This window comes from Centropristis striata, chromosome 8, assembly GCF_030273125.1.
Source record: "Centropristis striata isolate RG_2023a ecotype Rhode Island chromosome 8, C.striata_1.0, whole genome shotgun sequence".
NCBI lineage: Eukaryota > Metazoa > Chordata > Actinopteri > Perciformes > Serranidae > Centropristis > Centropristis striata.
The window spans coordinates 2,005,651-2,021,461 of record NC_081524.1 but is presented as its reverse complement, the minus strand read 5'-3'; the positions used below and the strand labels follow the sequence as shown (position 1 = coordinate 2,021,461).

General features: G+C 37.2%; 1 protein-coding gene across 3 annotated transcripts; it reads left to right on the top strand.

The window, feature by feature from the left end:
- Positions 1-1,694: 1,694 nt before the first annotated feature.
- On the top strand, positions 1,695-14,857 carry dek (DEK proto-oncogene). 3 transcript variants are annotated; one of them, XM_059339289.1, is made up of 12 exons: positions 1,695-1,779; positions 3,934-4,088; positions 4,214-4,312; positions 5,531-5,640; positions 5,816-5,910; positions 6,112-6,241; positions 7,841-8,170; positions 9,084-9,248; positions 9,338-9,428; positions 11,694-11,836; positions 13,105-13,173; positions 14,325-14,857. In XM_059339289.1, exons 2-12 carry the CDS (start codon positions 3,965-3,967, stop codon positions 14,334-14,336), a joined length of 1,368 nt encoding a protein of 455 aa, XP_059195272.1. In that variant the 5' UTR covers positions 1,695-1,779; positions 3,934-3,964; the 3' UTR covers positions 14,337-14,857. The 3 variants fall into 3 exon arrangements, with proteins under 3 accessions (XP_059195272.1, XP_059195270.1, XP_059195269.1); XM_059339287.1 differs by having other exon boundaries at positions 1,749-1,957; positions 11,697-11,836; XM_059339286.1 differs by having other exon boundaries at positions 1,749-1,957.
- Positions 14,858-15,811: the final 954 nt, after the last annotated feature.

The following is a 15,811-nucleotide window of genomic DNA, read 5'->3' as shown; positions in this document are numbered from 1 at the left end:
ACCATAAAAGACACAGAAGACACAAAATGACAAAAAAGAGACAAAATGACCAAAAAAGACACAACAACAGACACAAAATAACCAAAAAAGACACACAAAAATTTGTCAAAAAGACACAAAAAGACATGAAATGACTAGAAAAAAAGACACAAAATGACCATAAAAGACACAGAAGACACAAAATGACAAAAAAGAGACAAAATGACCAAAAAAAGACACAAAAATAGACACAAAATAACCAAAAATGACACAAAAAGACACGAAATGACCATAAAAGACACAGAAGACACAAAATGACAAAAAAGAGACAAAATGACCAAAAAAAGACACAACAATAGACACAAAATGACAAAAAAAGACACAACAACAGACACATAATGACCAAAAAAGACACAAAAAACTAAAAAAGACACAAAATTACTAGAAAAAAAGACACAAAATGACCATAAAAGACACAGAAGACACAAAATGACAAAAAAGAGACAAAATGACCAAAAAAAGACACAACAACAGTCACATAATGACCAAAAAAGACACAAAAAACTAAAAGACACAAAAAGACACAAAATTACTAGAAAAAAAGACACAAAATGACCATAAAAGACACAGAAGACACAAAATGACAAAAAAGAGACAAAATGACCAAAAAAGACACAACAACAGACACAAAATAACCAAAAAAGACACAAAAATTTGTCAAAAAGACACAAAAAGACATGAAATGACTAGAAAAAAGACACAAAATGACCATAAAAGACACAGAAGACACAAAATGACAAAAAAGAGACAAAATGACCAAAAAAAGACACAAAAATAGACACAAAATAACCAAAAAAGACACAAAAAGACACGAAATGACCATAAAAGACACAGAAGACACAAAATGACAAAAAAGAGACAAAATGACCAAAAAAAGACACAACAATAGACACAAAATGACAAAAAAAGACACAACAACAGACACATAATGACCAAAAAAGACACAAAAAACTAAAAAAAGACACAAAAAGACACAAAATTACTAGAAAAAAAGACACAAAATGACCATAAAAGACACAGAAGACACAAAATGACAAAAAAGAGACAAAATGACCAAAAAAGACACAACAACAGACACAAAATAACCAAAAAACACACAAAAAGACACGAAATGACCATAAAAGACACAGAAGACACAAAATGACAAAAAAGAGACAAAATGACCAAAAAAAAGACACAACAATAGACACAAAATGACAAAAAAAGACACAACAACAGACACATAATGACCAAAAAAGACACAAAAAACTAAAAAAAGACACAAAAAGACACAAAATTACTAGAAAAAAAAGACACAAAATGACCATAAAAAGACACAACAATCGACACAAAATGACCAAAAAAGACACAAAATGACAAAAAAAGACACAAAAAAGACACAAAAATGACAAAAAAAGACACAAAAAAGACATGAAAAGGATTAAAAAATGGACAAAATAGTCCAAGACTCCATAGAGTTAAGAATATTGTATTTTACTTGACATGACCCAAAGATTTGGACCTGGAGACGAGACTGCCATGTCCCCTGCAGCAGCGGCAGGGGACGCTAGTAGAGCTATACACATTTATATATATGGTGCTGGTTCCACCAATCACAACACGGAGATGGCCTGCGTCATCACCTTCGGTCCAATCAGTGGAGCGGCCGCCACAGTAAGCCCCGCCCCCGCAGAGAAACCGCCATCACGAAATTAAAAACAAGGAGGTGGCAGATGAGGAGCAGCTCCGCTTCACAGCCAGGTAAACTCTCCCCGGCCTCCCCGCCAAACCCTCCCCGGGGAGCAGGCGGACATTCGCGGACATCGATGCGGACTCTGCCGCCTCTCTCCTCCGGGGTGTACTCGGTTGTTTCTCCCTCCGCAGCTGCGGGGAAGCGTGACCTGCCGGAGCTAGCTGCTAGCAGGCAGGAGCTAGCTAGGTAGCATCTGTAGTTTCTGCTCCATAAGAAGGAAACACGTGAGCAGCAAACACCGAGTTGGTGCTGGCGCCAAGCTGTAAGCTGTGTTTAGTCTTTCCCCGAGCGGGAAGATCAGCTGACGTCACTTAGCAACTAGTCTGAGAGGATTAATGTAAAAAAAAGTTACGGCGCGAAATCCGTTTAAACCTGTTAGGGTCAGCTGTTTCTACCCGGGGAGGAGGAGAGAGGAGGAGGAAGGAGGAGGAGAGAGAAGGAGGAGGGAGAGGAGGAGAAGGAGAGGAAGGAGGAGGAAGAGAGAGAGAGAGAGAGTAGAAGAGAAGGAGAAAGAGAGAGAGGAGGAGAGAGAGAGGAGGAGAGAGAGAGGAGGAAGAGAGAGAGAGGAGGAGGAGAGAGAAGGAGGAGGAAGAGAAAGAGAAAGGAGGAGGGAAAAAGAGAGATGGGAGCAGAGAGGAGGAGGAGAGGAAGGAGGAGAGAGAGGAGGAGGAAGAGAGAGAGGAGTAGAAGAGAAGGAGAAAGTGAGAGAGGAGGAGAAGGAGAGAGAGATGGGAGCAGAGAGGAGGAGGAGAAGGAAGAGAGAGGAGTAGAAGAGAAGGAGAAAGTGAGAGAGGAGGAGGAGAGTGAAGGAAGAGGAAGGAGGAGGGAGAGGAGTAGAAGAGAAAGAGGAAGAAGGAGGGAAAGAGAGAGATGGGAGCAGAGAGGAGGAGGAGAAGGAAGAGAGAGGAGTAGAAGAGATGGAGAGAGAGAAGGAGGAGGAAGCGAGGAGGGAAAAGAGATGGGAGCAGAGAGGAGGAAGAGAAAGGAGGAGAAGGAGGGGAGAGGGGGAGGAAAAGAGAGGAGGAGAAAGAGAGAGAGGGGTTTGGAAAAGACTCCTGTAAAGCTCTGGTGTCCCTCCTGCTCCCATCTGAAGACATCTAGTGTTTAGAGTTTCTAGTCTCACACTGAGATTTTAGACAGACTGTTAATCTATCAGGGAACTATTTACAAGACTACAACTAGGAGAGAAGGAGGAGGAGGAGAAAGAGGGAGAGGAGGAGAAAGAGGGAGAGGAGGAGGAGGAGAAAGAGGGAGAGGAGGAGGAGGAGGGAGAGGAGACTGAATCTAGCAGGAAACTATTTACAAGACTACAACGAGACAGTAAAAATAGTTATAAGGAAGAATAAAGTAAAGGAACATTTAGAAATGAATTCATGATTTACATTTATGTCGTATTTAATTATAATTTGTTTAGTTGAATAATTATATTTATCAGCTCTATCAACTTTCATTTAGTTAATCACACATTAATCAGCCATTATTTATGACTTATTTATGTATACATTTATTCATACACTTTAACTGGATCTCCTTACTGTTCTCTTTACTAAGAAACAGCGCCCCTAAATCCCGCTTCTGTCCGTAAATATACGACATCAGTATATTTTTTATTTAGGACTGAGCTCACTATCATTATTGTGATGTTCCTTTTTCCTGTGGAAGTGGTTTTACTGGAACCAGTCTGAACCGTCTTCAAACAAAAACAAATCAGATTTTTCTGCTTGTTTTTTTTTTTTAATTCAATTTACTGATTTCGGAATGGACTTTTTACACGAAACACCTCACACAAGAAGCAAAATCAACCTAGCTGGAGATGAAACATGCCTTGATAAAACATAAAACACTCTTGCATGGTATTTTTCTTATTTGCAGATTTGTGACAGGTATAAGTTTGTTACTTTTTTTTTTTTTTTGCACCATTCACTTTGCCTCTAGAGGCTTTGTTTTTGCCAGTTTGCCATTGTGAATAAGAATTAGTTCTGTTGTTTTCTGGTTCTGCTCCCCAAATAACAGAGTTTACATTTATATTTGCAGGAATTAGGATTTATTTCTGTACACATCGGTCAGATCACCGCGAACACTTTTTGACTTGATGTGTGTGTTTATGGTCGTCCATCGGGGGGATTGCAGTGATGTAAACATCTCCATATTGTTCCTGTCAGGATTAATCAGGCAGGACGAGGCGGTGCAGATATGAGTGACGTGGCGGAGGAAGCGATGGACAGCTCTGCGCTGTCGGAGGAAGAAGTGGAGGACCAGCAGGAGGCGTCGCAGGAAAACCAGTCGAGTCTGAACAAAAGCAGCTCCAAAATATCTGGTAAAGTAAAAAGGGAAGGTTTATTTAACCCCCTCTGTTCACACTGCGAGTCAGCAACTAGAATCCCACCTCATGAAAACTCTCTGGGATACTATTTTACTGATTTATTACCACTGTTGTTGCAGCCGCAGGAGAAATCCTAGAAGGCAAGCGGGCCAAGAAGACAGTGGAGAGGCTCGACTTCCAGGCACCGAAGCAAAAGGAGAAGCTCAAGATCGGAGATGGTAAACATATGTAACTCTTTTATAAGCCTGAGATGGTTGGGTGTAAATTTTCATTTATCCTTTATTTATTTTCTCGAGGAATCATTGAGGGCAATCCCTCATTTGCAATGATGTCGAGAGTACAGAGAAAACACGAAACAGAGTACAGAGAAAACACAAAACAGAGTACAGAGAAAACACAAAACAGAGTACAGAGAAAACACAAAACAGAGTACAGAGAAAACACGAAACCGAGTACAGAGAAAACACGAAACCGAGTACAGAGAAAACACGAAACAGAGTACAGAGAAAACACGAAACCGAGTACAGAGAAAACACGAAACCGAGTACAGAGAAAACGCGAAACCGAGTACAGAGACAACGCGAAACAGGGTACAGAGAAAACGCGAAACAGGGTACAGAGAAAACACAAAACAGAGTACAGAGAAAACACAAAACAGAGTACAGAGAAAACATGAAACCAAGTACAGAGAAAACACGAAACAGAGTACAGAGAAAACACGAAACAGAGTACAGAGAAAACACGAAACAGAGTACAGAGAAAACGCGAAACCGAGTACAGAGAAAACACAAAACCGAGTACAGAGAAAACGCGAAACCGAGTACAGAGAAAACGCGAAACCGAGTACAGAGAAAACATGAAACCGAGTACAGAGAAAACACGAAACAGAGTACAGAGAAAACACGAAACAGAGTACAGAGAAAACACGAAACAGAGTACAGAGAAAACACGAAACAGAGTACAGAGAAAACACGAAACAGAGTACAGAGAAAACACGAAACAGAGTACAGAGAAAACACGAAACAGAGTATAGAGAAAACACGAAACAGAGTGCAGAGAAAACACGAAACCGAGTACAGAGAAAAACACGAAACCGAGTACAGAGAAAACACGAAACAGAGTACAGAGAAAACACGAAACAGAGTATAGAGAAAACACGAAACCGAGTACAGAGAAAACACGAAACAGAGCACAGAGAAAACACGAAACAGAGTACAGAGAAAACACGAAACAGAGTACAGAGAAAACACGAAACCGAGTACAGAGAAAACACAAAACCGAGTACAGAGACGAGACCGAGTACGGACAAAACACATGCAAAAACATTAAAAACAGTTGAATTGAAAGGCAGGGTTATTGGTTATCATAGATTTAAACTGGCCCATAGTTACATGATAGATGAAAGCTGTCGGCTTGTTTGTGGTCCATATTTTCAGGTAGTGGAGAGAAACTCGGGGACATTCCACGCACCGGCTTCCAGATCACCAAGACGAAGCCAGCTGACCTGAAACCTCTGCACACCATCCTGTTCGACAGGCCGGGAAAGGTACAAACATCTGGATTCAGTCTGTATTTCCTATCGGTGCAGAGATTGGTGTAGGCAGCTTCAGTTTCTTGTTGACACCCCAGCCTTTTTTATTTTAGTGAATTCAACTTCTTTAAGGTGTGTTGAGATGCCAAAAAACTTCTATGACGCCATTTTATTGTGTTTTTTTTACCAGATGGCCACAATAAAGAAGAACTTGCGTCTGTTTAACGGCTTTCCTTTCGACGCAGACAGCGAACAGTACACCAAAAAACGAGAAAAGCTCCTCAAGTAAGTTTCTGAGCAGAGACGCTCTGCCTCTTCAGTCATCACGTGGAATAAGAGAGAGAGCTCAGTTTGGTTTTCTTTGCTCCGAAACCTAAAGGTAGTTCTTGGCATCTGATTCTGACGGGGGAGTTTGTTCTCAGGTGATAAAGTATGATAAAGTGCTGTCGCTTTGTGATAAAAAAAATCTTTGTTTTTCAAATGCAGGAATTCAAATTTTACCAGCACCAAACTGAAAGTGGTCTGCGGTGTTCTGGATCTGGAGAAGAAAGGAACCCACTCAGACCTGGTCGACAGGATCCTGACTTTCCTCACCGCACCGAAAAACAGCGGCAAGGTAAGCCAGCAAGTCCCATTTTTAACAGAGAATGGTTTAATATAAGGCGTGTTTCCACTGAGTACTAATTGAGTACTTTTTGTAAAGCGGCTGAGTGTTTTGGCTCCACCCACTAGTTAGTTTCCCTCTGTTTCCATATAGGTAATTTAGTAGTCGCTATTCAATGCCGTTAATGTGACAACAGACCGACGCGGCAAGCAGTGTTGCCAACTTAGAGACTGTGTCTCTATATTTAGACTATTCAGACCCTCTAGAGACTCTTTGTCTCTATATTTAGACTATTCAGACCCTCTAGAGACTCTTTGTCTCTATATTTAGACTATTCAGACCCTCTAGAGACTCTTTGTCTCTATATTTAGACTATTCAGACCCTCTAGAGACTCTTTGTCTCTATATTTAGACTATTCAGACCCTCTAGAGACTCTTTGTCTCTATATTTAGACTATTCAGACCCTCTAGAGACTCTTTGTCTCTATATTTAGACTACTCAGACCCTCTAGAGACTCTTTGTCTCTATATTTAGACTATTCAGACCCTCTAGAGACTCTTTGTCTCTATATTTAGACTATTCAGACTCTCTAGAGACTCTTTGTCTCTATATTTAGACTATTCAGACCCTCTAGAGACTCTTTGTCTCTATATTTAGACTATTCAGACCCTCTAGAGACTCTTTGTCTCTATATTTAGACTATTCAGACCCTCTAGAGACTATTTGTCTCTATATTTAGACTATTCAGACCCTATAGAGACTCTTTGTCTCTATATTTAGACTATTCAGACCCTCTAGAGACTATTTGTCTCTATATTTAGACTATTCAGACCCTCTAGAGACTCTTTGTCTCTATATTTAGACTATTCAGACCCTCTAGAGACTCTGTCTCTATATTTAGACTATTCAGACCCTCTAGACCAGGGATGGGCAACTTAAATGCTGCAGGGGGCCACAATTTTTCATGTTCACTACCACAGGGCCACATATAGGAGCGTGCACTTAACCAGATATGATGAAACTGCCATTTTAAATATGTTTACAGTGCAGTAACTTAACATATTTCATGCTCTAATGTATGTACAACAGTATAAATAGGAATACAAAAGGTTTGAATCAAATAAAAAATAACCACTTACTGTGATTTCTTTTTTTTCATTGCGAGAACAGTAGACCAACATTAATTGCAAGTAATTTTGCGCATTTTTACACTGCACTTTTAAGATTTCATGCTCAGATGCATGTGGTTGTACTGAGGGCCACTTCAAGTGAGGGTGAGGGCCGCATGTGGCCCCTGGGCCTCCAGTTGCCCCTCCCTGATGTAAGTGTAAATTTAACCTCTTAAAACCGAAAGTCCACACAAACTTGGTGTCCCGTGAAAGCAGAAACTACGCTGATTACAAAGATATGTGTCACATCACTGTGCTAGCCCCCAAAACAGGCGGTCGCCAAAGTTTACAATGGTAAAATTGTGGGTCCCTCAAGAAAAAGGTTGGGAATCACTGCTCTAGGCCACTGAATGCCCATTTTTGCACAATTAATGGACATATTTGTCCATTGGGGAAGTTTTAAGAGAGAAATTGTACTTTTTGTTATTTTCCCTTTGGCAGCGTCTGCCCGTGAAGAAAAAGAGAAAATCAAAGAAGAAACTGTCAGGCGACGACTCTAACGCCAAAACCAAGAAGAAGAGCAAACCCAAACCCAGGAGCTCGTCGTCCAGTCCCAAGAAGTCCAAAACGGGGAGCAAGTCCAAAGCCATCGTGATGGACTCCAGCAGCGACGAGGATGAGGAGGAGGAGGACGAGAAGGTGGGAGCTTCAGCTGAGGCTGAAGGCTCGGACGCAGAGGACAAACCATCAGAGAAGGAGGAGGACCAGTCTGACAAGTCAGAGGAGTCTGCAGAGGAGGAGGAGGAGGAGGAGGATGAAGATGATGATGAGGTGAGGTTGTCTGGCTGAGGATGAAACTAGTTTTCACACTCTGTATCTATCAGAGTGGACGAGTTGGCTGTAAGCAAGCTAAGGCACTTAATACTTCATGGCTTTCTGATTTATTTCCATATTCCACTTCAACACGAGTTACAGCATAGTATCGCAATATTTAACGTAGCAATATTATATCGATTCATGGCATTTTTTCCCCTCACTTTTATGAATATCCTTGAGATCCTTGAGGTATCATATGAAACTAGAAGGTCTAAGGAGTCTATAGGCACCATGTGCGTCAGGATATCGTGTCGGGAAGTTGTGAAAATAACGCTGCAAAGTTTGGCTTTTTTTTTATATTTAATGGTGGTATTCAAAGCAAAACGTTGTTGTCGTCCATACATGTTTGATAACGGTTCAGTTTGACTGAATACTTTGTTGGTTACTTAAATTACTAGAAAAAGAAGTCAAAATTACCAGAAAAAATGTCAAAATTACCAGATAAAATGTTAAAATTACCAGAAAAAATGTTAAAATTACCAGAAAAAATGTCAAATTTACCAGAAAAAATGTCACTTAGCAAAAAAAGACTAAATTACCAGAAAAAATGTCAAAATTACCAGAAAAAATGTCAAAATTACCAGATAAAATGTTAAAATTACCAGAAAAAATGTCAAAATTACCAGAAAAAATGTCACTTAGCAAAAAAAGACTAAATTACCAGAAGTAAAAAGTAGAAATCACCAGATAATAAGCCATAATCATTATAATTAGAAGACATTTAATAAATTAAGACATGAAATTCTATCATATTCTATTTTATTGAGATTCTCCTGTAATTCCTAATAGGAAACAGTAAGGTGGTCGCCTTCTTCTTTTCAGTCAGTTTATTCTTCCAGTTTTTTAATCCACAAACATTATGTGTCAGTCTCCCAAATCGAAGTCGAGCAGAGGGAAGTCTGCTTCCAAGAAATCTGCTCCGGTGAAAAGACAGAGGACGCCAGCGAAGAAGACGGGGCCGCCCAAAAAGAGGGCGAAGAAGGACGATTCAGACGAGTCCGAGTCCGACGCCGACAGTGAAGCCGACGAGAAGGTGAGACAGAAAAGCAGCTGTGTTTTGCTTATTCTATTTATAATATGATTCCTTGGAGGTTTAGCCGCTGTTTGTCTTTGGTTTAACAGCCCAAAAAGAAGAAATCAGCTCCGGCCAAACCTGCCGCCAAAACCAAGAAAGCCGACAGTAGCAGCAACAGCAAAACCAACACCAACACAGGTGAGACGAGGCCTCCAGATAATTATAGACATTATTATAGACATTATAGAGGCTGTTTACACAGAGCAGAGAGGAGAGGACAGGAGAGAATGTCTTTTTTTTTTTGTGTGGAAATTTCACGTCTTTTTTAGTCATATTGTCTTTTTTTTTTTTTTTTTTTTGTCTTTTCTCGCATCTTTTTTTGTGGTAATTTCACGTCTTTTTTGTGGTAATTTCACGTCTTTTTTGTGGTAATTTCACTTTTTTTTTTTGTGGTAATCTCACGTCTTTTTTTGTGCCAATTTTCACGTCTTTTTTTGTGGGAATTTCACGTCTTCTTTTGTGTGAATTTCACGTCTTTTTTTGTGGGAATTTCACGTCTTTTTTTGTGGGAATTTCACGTCTTTTTTTGTGGTCACTTCACGTCTTTTTTTGTGGTCATTTCACGTCTTTTTTTGTGGTCATTTCACGTCTTTTTTAGTCATTTTGTCTTTTTTTGGTAATGTCACATCTTTTTTTGTGGTCATTTCACGTCTTTTTTAATCATATTGTCTTTTTTTGGTAATCTCGCATCTTTTTTTGTAAGAATTTCACGTCTTTTTTTGTAGGAATTTCACGTCTTTTGTGGTAATCTCACATCTTTTTTGTGGTAATTTCACGTCTTTTTTGTGGTCATTTCACGTCTTTTTTGTGGTAATTTCACATCTTTTTTTGTGGTCATTTCACGTCTTTTTTTGTGGGAATTTCACGTCTTTTTTAGTCATATTGTCTTTTTTTGGTAATGTCACATCTTTTTTTGTGGTCATTTCACGTCTTTTTTTGTGGGAATTTCACGTCTTTTTTAGTCATATTGTCTTTTTTTGGTAATGTCACATCTTTTTTTGTGGTCATTTCACGTCTTTTTTGTGGTAATTTCACATCTTTTTTTGTGGTAATTTCACGTCTTTTTTGTGGTCATTTCACGTCTTTTTTTGTGGTCATTTCACATCTTTTTTTGTGGGAATTTCACGTCTTTTTTAGTCATATTGTCTTTTTTTGGTAATCTCGCATCTTTTTTTGTAGGAATTTCACGTCTTTTTTTGTAGGAATTTCACGTCTTTTGTGGTAATCTCACATCTTTTTTGTGGTCATTTCACGTCTTTTTTGTGGTCATTTCACGTCTTTTTTGTGGTAATTTCAAGTCTTTTTTGTGGTAATTTCACGTCTCTTTTTTGTGGTAATTTCACGTCTTTTTTGTGGTAATTTCACATCTTTTTTTGTGGTAATTTCACGTCTTTTTTTGTGGTCATTTCACATCTTTTTTTGTGGGAATTTCACGTCTTTTTTAGTCATATTGTCTTTTTTTGGTAATCTCGCATCTTTTTTTGTAGGAATTTCACGTCTTTTTTTGTAGGAATTTCACGTCTTTTGTGGTAATCTCACATCTTTTTTGTGGTCATTTCACGTCTTTTTTGTGGTCATTTCACGTCTTTTTTGTGGTCATTTCACGTCTTTTTTGTGGTCATTTCATGTCTTTTTTGTGGTAATTTCACGTCTTTTTTGTGGTAATTTCACGTCTTTTTTTGTGGTAATTTCACGTCTTTTTTTGTGGTAATTTCATGTCTTTTTTGTGGTAATTTCACATCTTTTTTGTGGTAATTTCATGTCTTTTTTGTGGTAATTTCACGTCTTTTTTGTGGTAATCTCACGTTTTTTTTGGTGGTAATTTCACGTTTTTTTTTGTGGTAATTTCACGTCTTTTTTTGTGGTAATTTCATGTCTTTTTTGTGCTAATTTCACGTCTTTTTTTGGTGATCTCGCATCTTTTTTTTGTGGTAATTTCACGTCTTGTTGTGGTAATTTCAAGTGTTTTTTGTGGTAATTTCAAGTCTTTTTTGTGGTAATTTCAAGTCTTTTTTGTGGTAATTTCACGTCTTTTTTTTTTGTAATCACATATCTTTTTTTTGGTAATCACACATTTTTTTTGTGGTAATTTCACATATTTTTTTGGTAATCTCACGTCTTTTTTGTGCCAATTTTCACATATTTTTTTGTGGGAATTTCACGTCTTTTTTTGTGGGAATTTCACATCTTTTTTTGTGGGAATTTCACATCTTTTTTTGTGGTAATCACATATTTTTTTTGTGGTAATCACATATTTTTTTGGTAATCTCACGTCTTTTCTGTGCCAATTTTCACATATTTTTTTGTGGGAATTTCACATCTTTTTTTGTGGGAATTTCACATCTTTTTTTGTGGGAATTTCACGTCTTTTTTTGGGTGATCACATCTTTTTTCTACCTGCAGCAGAGGACAGCTCGGACGACGACGAGCCGCTCATCAAGATGATCAAGAAAGCTCCGACGGACGAGCAGCTGAAGGAGACGGTGCAGAGTCTGCTGAAGGAGGCCGACCTGGAGGAGATGACCATGAAGCAGATCTGCCAGAGGGTAAAGAGCTCCAGCTCACACTGACTCAGCCAGTAAACGCCCACTGTGTTAGCTCCACCTAAAGGGATCCGATACAACCTCTCCATCCATAAATCTGCCTTTACAACAATAATGAAGTTCAGGTTTCAGTGGCACTGTCGGAGAGTTATTAATCTAACTACAGTCATGGAAAAAGTGATTAGACCCTCCCTTGTTTTCTTCAATTTCTTGTTCATTTTAATGGCTGGTACAACTAATGCTGGGCTTACACCAAAAGATTCCCCCATTCCCAAAAGCCCTGAGCACTACTGTTATACTGTGGATTTTTTCTTCTTCCTCTTCCGGACACAATTTCATCCCACTACTAATAGGACAAATTATATATCAAAACGTGCGGTTTGATCGGGATCGGTGTGCTATAACTTTTCTCTACAGAATATGAATTTTTCGCGGCATAAGTCGCGAAAAACTGCCCAAACTTTTGCATTGAAATGAATGGGACGGCTGAAAAAAAATGAGCGTAAAAGAACAATAATTGTAGATTTTTAAACGTCTACTTCTCCGGCATAATTTCACCTAGAGACTCCATTTAAACTTTAAACAGTAGACACAAGTCTTGTGTATTGGTGTATTAATCCACGTTTCGATAGGTCATATAGTTTTTTATCAATCCCTGTTCAATGACCATGATCATTTTTGGAGAAATTCTGAGATTATAATGGGTGTGTATTGCACGGAATGTTCGTGTCACAGTGTGTGATGTCATCGCTCAGAGTGTAGAGGGAGAGAAAAAACTGTCAAAAAATAAATTTGAAAACTGCGCTCCAGGCCGCAAATTCCACTCTACAGAAATAATTTATACATAGAAACGTAGGAAAATTAGTCTTCTCCCTCACAATCCTCTGGTAAAGCTGTCAGAGTTATAGTTTGGGCGTAGGACGCACAGATGATCCACCAACACCACCAACAGCCTCATTGGCTCCCATATTAAAAACGCAGGGAGATTTCTGTAGAAAAGCATATTTAACAGTTTTTCAGATCGCTCTTACAAAGCTATTTCTTCATTTTTCTTCACAAAAAAACATATGTAGACGTTCAGGAAGAACTCAGGACGCTCAAAGTGAAGTCGGATCAATGATAGGTATTATGGTTTTGCCAAAAATGCTTTCTGTTCGAGGCCAGACATTCCAGTCTGTCCCCCTCTGGCTGCTGTCACTCTTCCGAACATTGGCAGTTGGTGGCAGTTAATTCTGTTGAATGATAATAATCCTTTAATTTCTCTGTTTCAGGTGTTTGACACGTATCCAGACCACGACCTGGCCAGCAAGAAGGACTACATCAAACAGACCGTCAAGTCTGTGAGTACACACACACACACACACACACACACACACACGTACAGCACCAGTCAAAAGGTTGGACACACCTTCTCATTTCATGGTTTTTCTTTATTTTTTACTATTTTCAACATTGTAGATTAATATGAAAGACATCAAACACTATGAAGGAACACTTGTTTGGTTATGTATTAAACATTTTTTATATTTTGGATTCTTTAAAGTATCCTTTAGCCTTTTTGCTCTGAACATTAAGAAGGAAATAAATTCCACAATTGAACTCTTGACGAGCTGGAAACCATCCAGGTGATCAGCTCTCATCACATCTCAAATATTTAAAACATATTGTTGTTTTTTTGTTTTTTGCCTCACCTCCCAGTCTGAGGTGAGTTTGAAACTTTCCTTTGGGGATTAACGTGAATTTAAAGTAAAATTTCACCCTCAACATTCATCTTTTTGTTGTTCAATAAAGTTCTACTTACAAATAAATCTTCACATCTTTTTTGGTAATTTCACATATTTGTTAAAAAAAAAAAATTCACAAACTTTTTTGTAATTTCACGAATTTTTTTGGTATTCGTAACGTTTTTTTTTTGTAATTTCATGTATTTTATTGGGTAATTTCACATATTTTTATTCTGTAATTTTACATCCTTTTTGGTTTTCGTACCAAATTTTTTTTAAGGTAATTTCACATATATTTTTGGTATTTGTGACACTCTTTTATTTTTGTCATTTTGTTTCTTTTTGGGTAATTTCACGTCTTTTTTTGGTAATTTCACGTCTTTTTTGGTAAACTCCCATCTTCTTTTTTTTGGGTAATTTCACGTCTTTTTTTTGTAATTTCATGTTTGTTTGTTTTTGTCATATGTGTCTTTTTTTTGGTAAACTCACATCTTTTGTAACTTCACGTCTTTTGTTAATTTTTTATCTTTTTTTGTAATTTCACGTCTTTTTGGGGTAATTTCACAAACCTTTTTTTTTCTTTTTTCTTTTTTTTTTTTTTCAATTTGTGTCCCTTTTTTGGTCATTTTTTCCGGTAATTAATAGGAAACACTGATATGATAGATCTGTTTGCATCGTGAGCTTGTTGTATTTGGGTGCTGACTCCATCATAAATATAATAAAGATAAGATGTTTGAGAACTTTTCTTTGTTTGAATGTTTCCTCAGCTCATCATATGAAGATCTGAAGAATCGCTGCAGCGAAGGAAAACTTCAGTAGAAATCACTGAAAAGCTTTTTTTTCTTTTTTTCTTCATATCAGTTTGTTTTCATACGAAACCGTTTTCTACATGATTATGTTGTGTTTTTCTATTATTGTGTGTCTGTATAGATTTTCAGAGTAACTCCACAGCGGTCATCACCATCAAGCAGCTGATTTATCAGATTTATCGTTCAAAACGTCAACAAAATCCATTTATTTTTCCACTTGAGAGCGATGAAGGAGACCGACATGGAAAAGTCCCAGAACTGATTTTATTATCTCATCTTTGCTTTTGATTCGCAGGACTTCAGTTTTAACTTCTGGGTGAATATCTGTAAATATGTTTCTAAGTAGGTGAAGCTATTTTTGACTAACAGGCGTCATTCTGTCTAAGATTCTTTGTTCCCTTTGGCTGTTTTTGGTCGTCAGACATTAATTAATCCTGCTGAGTAATTGACGTACTGATGATTAAAATTGTACTTTTTTTTTAAAACAAAAATTGTCTTGAATGTGTGTTTGAGTTTTGTTTAAAAAAGAAAAGAAAAACATCCATCTTGTGCAGAAGTCGCCACATGTAACTGTTTCCTGTTACGATCCAGATAAAAAATAAATAAAAATCAACTGTTGGGAGACTTTCTACAGGTTTCTGTGGACAGAGAGGGGGAATAATAATGAGGAGAATTTAGAATTTTCTTTTTATTATGCAGTTTGAGAAAAAAGTAGAAATATTGAGAAAAAATCAAAATGTTGATAGAAAAAGAGTAACTTATTTATGTTGGTAAAGTTGTAAAGATGTCCACAAATATAATAAATCATCAGAGGAACATTGTTTCTATCCAACAGTTTGGTACTTTATTTGACAAATAAATAAAAATAACATTTTAGTTTAAACAAGCTTTTGAACAATTTCTAAAATATTTATGTCTTCTTGACAGGTGGGCTAATGTGTTAAACTGTGTGTGTGTGTGTGTGTGTGTGTGTGTGTGTGTGTGTGTATAAATACATGCATATATATGTATATATGTTGAGGGATGAAAATGACAAAAAATAAATATATATGCATAAAAAGTGAAAAAATATATAAATGTTGGAATAAATAAATAACTAAATAAATTAATAAAAAAGTGAATAAATGTAGAAATAAATTAATATACGCGGGAAAATAAATTAAAAAATTAATGTGGAAATAAATAAATCTAGAAATAGTCATAAAATAGTGTGTATATATAAATAAATAAATGTAGAAATAATTTCATTAAAAATGAAATAAAATTTAGAAATAAATTAATGTAGGAATAAATATAAATAAATACACGTGGAAATGTAAAAATAAATGCAAATTAATTAATACATGTAGGAATAAATATATAAAATACACATGGAAATGTAAAAAATGTGGAAATTAATAAATACATAAGTGAATAAATGTAGAAATAAATTAATGTAGGAATAA